Raw genomic sequence first — 6,033 nt, 5'->3', positions numbered from 1 at the left:
ATTATCAGCTGTTTAAAACCCTATGTTACCAGAGGTTAGTCATATTATTACTGTACAGTACAATTCAATATATTGAATATGGTATATGGTAATTAGTAATTTTAACCATTTTAGGATCAATCTCATGAGATTCTTTTTAACGAGATCTCCAAACAATTTTGATTGCAGATGTTGAAAAATCTCTCTCACCATCATTAAATGTAGATTATTTAAATCATTACTCACAATTTTATTTGCTATTTTAAGTTTCTGTCATGATATTGTATTACTAATTCAAGTTGTTACATAGCTAACAGTCCTATAATTATGTTTTGTTAGCGTGGCAATAATGTTGATTGTATTCAGTTGTGATTTATCCAAGTCCTTAGTCTTTTGCACTATGTATGCATGTGCCTTTTATTCATAATAATAATGGTGGTAGTGGAGGTAGTAATGATGATGATCATGACAAGGAGAAGAGGGGTGAAGAGGTAGAGGAAATTAAAGAAGAGGATGTCTATTCTTACAGTTCAGTGCTCCACAGCCATGCAGTAGCACTACAAATTGAATGTATAAAACAGAGGACACTGGACTACTCACCAGACTAAAGTAATGTGAAGAGAGACAGGAAATGGAGAAGATAAAGTGATTGATAGCATAATGGAAGTACACCTCAGGCAGTTGCATTATTTGTGATATGGAAGTGGGCCTGCTTGTTCTTATCCAGGAAACGTGTGCTTATGACAATGATGCTAAAATTGAAGATTCTAATTTACGGTGTGTAAAACATGAAAGTAACTGGGGTGAAGATGTTTTGGGCATTCAACCTAATGTGTAATTTAAGATGTATTAGTTGTAAACTATGATTTATTAAACCAGAAAGAACTCATTTGGACCTTGTGTATGTTATTTAATATGCTATTGCATGTTAAATGCAATGTTTAACAGCTAGCCATGCATGAGAAAGAATGCATTAACATGTGCCAAATTACTGTTGTGTACGCATGCTGCATGATCTACTCCACTGCCATGCAAATCCTTAACTGTGCAATAGCAATGGCTGAACAGAGTACAGAGGAGGATGAAGATACCAGGCCAGGAAAAAGACACATAAGGGGGATATAAATCACTTTGTTTTGACAGTGACTGAAAAAATGGCAAATATCTTTGTGTTTCTCTAGAATTACCAGCGCAATGTTGGCATTTATTGATTTTGTGATTACAAAATGCAAAAAAAAAAGAAAAAAAAAAGGACATGAAATGTGCAAACATTATGAAGGAGGCATAGTCAATATCTCAACAAATATCAGATGCCCATATTAATTTTACATCATAATCTGAATTTGCCACATTGATATCAGTAACAGCATGGAAGTATTGGTATGTGGGGTGCAAATTGTGATAATATATATATATATATATATATATATATATATATATATATTTTCAGGTGCAAATTATTATTATGTAGCTAAATGTCAGAAATTATCTCACATTTAAGCCAAAAGTAATTAATTTAACTTTTCTGAATTTACTTATATGCTAAATATGTACAGTATATATCAAAATAGAATATTTGATAAATGTCTGAACCATTTCTTGAAGGTTTTTCAACAATAAATGTTTCCAACATTTGAAAGTCCCATATTCTACACTTTCCAGTGTTTTATTTTTTGTCTTGAGGTCCATTAAAAACAGTTTGTGTGGTGTCATGTACCAAAAACACTCTCAATCCATTTTTACACGTTCATTTTCCAGCATCTCTCTGAGCCTTGCCAAGAACAGGCTGTTTCTGTTGCTGTGTCTTTAAGGCTCATTCATTTTAATGACCCCTCTGTTCTGATTGGCTAACCGTTTCAAGAGTGAAACGTGAGACACCACAGACATGGCAGAGCAGGCAGCAGACAGGTAATAAACAATGACAACCGCTCAACCGCTTTGAAAAAAACACTTTGTTAGCCTATTATTTCTTACAAAAATGATAATGAGCGAACCTTTGTGATGCCACAAAGTTACGGAAGTCCAAACGGCTCGTTTAGAGGCTCGCTTTTCTAATATGGATTGTGTGGATTTAGTTGGCTACCGTGCATTTTGATACTTTCACCATGTTTAGATAGCACATCCAACTCCTTTATAATCAAAGACACAAGGGAAATCCTGTTTTACACAATATGGGACCTTTAACAAATGTGTTAAAGGCTTTTCCACATTTAATAAATGTTTATATGTACGGGAGAAAGTACCCACCTTATAGGTAACTTGGACAATTGTTTAAGACACACCAGCTGTGCTGGCACAGTACCAGCATAAAAGATGCAGGTGTGCATAATTACTCTGGTTTTTTGATCTTCACTGAGCAGTTCAGAGTGTGTGACAAGAAAGAAGTTTTGACGTACAGAAGTGTTGGTGATAGCAGTGATCCACAACCTAGTGGGTTAGAAGTGAGAGCTGGTCGTTTGGCACCTCTCTGGATTGCTGTCGCCTCCACCAATCTAAATCAGTGGTCGCTGCGAGGCTGCTTATGTCTCTGGGGGTAAACTATCCAGATGAGAGAAGTGGGTGGTAGATAGAGGCACATCATAGAAAGTCTTGCCTTTCTCTCTTTAACTCAGCTGTTTGGGTGAAACAATCCTGTTTCTTTACAATCTGGGCTGCAGCTCTGGGCCTGGCCCCTGAGAGGGTGGGACTCCTAGCCATGGGGCTCTCACAGTCTGTGGTACAGACCATGCAAGGTGCTCAGACCCCATCCACAAGGGCAATGTATTCCTCTTTGGTGTGAGGCACATTGAGTAAATCCTATCACTTGCACAGCTGAGGACCTCCTGCTGTTTCTGCAGGAGCAATTGGATAGTGGGAGTCTTCATCAACCCTTAAAGGGCTGGTTGTTGCGATCAAAGCGGCCAGGGTTGGGGAGTGCAGGCTGACTAGGGGTTGCTGTGCCCACATTGCACAGTTTCTTAAGGATGTGCATAGGCTTAGATCCTACAGCAAACCTGCAGTTCCACCTTGGGATTTGGAGAAAGTCCTGACGGCTCTGCAGCGCAGCCGTTTTGAACCCCTTGCGTTGGCTAACCTGAGATGGTTGCTCAAAACTTTCTGTTGGCACTGACTTCAGCAAGGAGGGTGGAGAAGCTGTAGGCTCTTTCTGTGCATGAGAGCCTTTGCAGATTCAGACCAAAGGACAGAGGAGTGGTGCTCCATCTGAACCCTACCTCCCAAAGGTACTCTCTGAGTTCCTACCTGAATGAAGTCATTGTTATGTTCTGTTAGAGCATTGCGGATGTACATTAGTCGTACACGGGCTCACAGGAAGACAGATCAACTTTTTGTTTGTTTAACGATTGTCTGGCCAGCAAGGCTGTCCCATTGGATCGTGGAAGTGATCCAGCATGCAAACAAGAAGACGTAAGCACCAGTGCAACCTGGCCTCTGGCATCACTCCGCATGCAGCGTTGCAAACGCTTGGGCTCTGTGGTGAGGTGCTTCCCTGGCTGAGATCTGCTCAGCAGCTACTTGGTTGGCTCTGTCTAACTCACCAGATTCTACAGGCTGAATGTGCCTACCACTGCATCCTTTGGGGAGTTGGTATTGGGGGAAGCTCAGCCATAGTAATGGTTGGTATTGCCAGTTCCCCCCGCAGTCTTCGGCCTCGTCATCAGTGGCTTCAGAAGGGGTGTAGTCTCTTACCTTTTCAGTTAGCTTAGCGTATGGTGGGCTAACTTGAATGCCCCCCCCCCCCGTGAACTGGCCTTTGCGTCGTGCGGGGTCAGTAGCATCTTGTGCCCTGGGGCCTGGTGGCAGCGAATAGCGTCTGGCTGTACCTGCCGAGGGGGGTGTGAATAGTGTACATTTGTAAATAGTTTGTTCAGCACCAGCCATGTATATAGCTCACTTGTCTATGGGTATGGGTGTCTTTGGGGGTCTGACTCTGCTCCACTTATTCGCGGTGTGTCTTACAGAGTTCCCCCTACATATGGAATATGTAGTTGGATGGTGAGATACTCTCGATACGATAGAGAACAGTGAGTTACATTGTAACCATTGTTCTCTCTCTCCAATTCGGAAGTTGCTCAGAAGCCGCTAGGGCTTTTAACCAGCTTAAAGGCCAGTTAATGCTTTGCCCACCAGGTGGCAGATCTGTTGCATATTGATTAGGAGCACTGGCAAGCGAAGTAATATGAACTAATAAGCACAAATTTAGCTGAAATATCTTTTGTCTCAGCTGATCCATTTTTTGGGACATGAACAAACTGATTCAGTTTGCGTTTGTCTTGTTCTCTTTGTACCATACTATTTGGACTTGAAGTTACAATGAATGAGCAGTTTAAGCTACATCAAATATTTCTATATGGTGGCAACACCATATAGAAATGGAATCAGCTGATTTGTTGCACTGATTTGCATCCCATGAGCCTGCTTTACAACAGGTGCAGTTGTCACTGTACTTTAAACACATGTATAAAACATGTAAAACAAAATTGACATTTATTATTTGTTATTGTGAAAAATAATTTACACATTTGTTAAATGTTGAAAAGAATCCAACATTTATTAAATGTGGAAAAACCTTTCACACAATTGGTATGTTTAATAAATAATAATAATAAGTAATAAATACAACACCAGAATTTAAAAAGTTATGTCATTTATTGATGTTAAAATGTACATTTAGCACATGTCCCTGATACGCCTCATGCTCATGAACCTGCTGCCGCTCCAGCCCATCTCCCTGAAGTTCCTGTACTCTCCAGGCCTGAAGTACATCATCCTGCCTCTGTAGTTGGCCTGATCGTACATCAGCCAGTGGCCGTCCATCACGTTGCAGGACATGCAGTCGTTCATACGGTAACGATCCATGATGTTGTCACAGTCGTCCATCATCTCATGCATCTGACCACCGAAGTTCTCCCTCTCGTAGATCCTCATCCTGAACTGGCCTCTGTGCTGTAATATGACAGATAGTTTTATTGAAGTGTTTGCATAGGACTGGAGTCAGGATAATGTCAGGAATGGAGGATATTAGAAGTCATTGCATCCTCTACACTACAAGTTACAATGTTATTTAGCTTACCATGGGGATCATACGGCAAGACCTGATGCCACCGCTCCATCCCCACATGCTCATGTAGTCGGAGTACTCTCCCCTCCTCATGAAGTACTGGTTTCCCATGTAGTTGGTGCGGTCGTACACCATGAAGCAGCCGCTCTCCACCCTGCAGGAGTGGCACCTGCTCATGTAGGAGGACATGTCAGCGCAGTCGCTCATGCACTCATAGTGACGGCCCTGGAAGTTCCTGTCCTCGTAGAAGATGACCTGAAAAGGAAGAGTTAATTGATAATGGTCAGACATTTCAGAAAGAAAGACAGATAGAATAAGATATAGTAATATTGATCCCATGTAAAGAGCAATTCATGATTAAATATATATTATGTTAAAACAGTACCTTGCCCATCATGTTCATGCCAGTAGTGGTCATGTTGACTGCTGTTGCTACGCTTGCTCTGCTTGTACTGCCTTCCTACCTGTTTTAACCCTTTCCTTTTATACCTGACCAAACGCAAAAGAGTCAATGGCCCCTCTGAGAGAACCCCTTATTCAGCAATTCACTATAGAGGCCTACACTGTAAAAACTGGTGTATGTTAACATCTGACTCCAGACCAGAGTGGTATGTTATTGCATTTTATAATGTAGGCTATGACATTTCAGATTTAGATATGTAATGTTAAAATGTTCAAAGTAGTTTGGATGTAGTGAACTACTTTTTAAAAGTAGCTAATGTACTGATCTAATTTGTCTTGATAGCTTTGTGTAGTTCAACTACCTTCTCTGTGAAGTATTTGGTAGCTTACTCAGCTACATTTTCAAAGTAGCTTCGCCAACTCTGCATATATGCACATTGACAGCGGGTGTGAGGTTAATGCAAATTATAGTGCTTGAAAGTGGACCATACACACCTTAACTCCACTAGAGGTATGTATCAAACTAGAGCTATATGGTAGAAGTGAGAAGATTAGGACTACATGTTACATACAACATTTAAATACAAGTGTTA

General features: G+C 40.8%; 1 protein-coding gene across 1 annotated transcript; it reads right to left on the bottom strand.

Moving 5' to 3' along the window:
* Nucleotides 1-4,647: 4,647 nt before the first annotated feature.
* LOC139657299 (gamma-crystallin M3-like) lies at nucleotides 4,648-5,456 on the bottom strand. The gene is made up of 3 exons (XM_071535085.1): nucleotides 5,424-5,456; nucleotides 5,051-5,293; nucleotides 4,648-4,923 (listed from the first exon to the last, which is right to left on the bottom strand). The coding sequence occupies exons 1-3, from the start codon at nucleotides 5,454-5,456 to the stop codon at nucleotides 4,648-4,650; spliced, it is 552 nt and encodes a 183-aa protein (XP_071391186.1).
* Nucleotides 5,457-6,033: the final 577 nt, after the last annotated feature.

This window comes from Centroberyx affinis, unplaced genomic scaffold (genome assembly GCF_046629955.1).
Source record: "Centroberyx affinis isolate AG114_WGS23_722 - 3 ecotype Tasmania unplaced genomic scaffold, CSIRO-AGI_Caff_v1 ptg002652l_1, whole genome shotgun sequence".
Taxonomy (NCBI): Eukaryota; Metazoa; Chordata; class Actinopteri; order Beryciformes; family Berycidae; genus Centroberyx; species Centroberyx affinis.
Note: the sequence above shows the minus strand (reverse complement) of the source record. Positions and strands in the feature narration are given on the sequence as shown.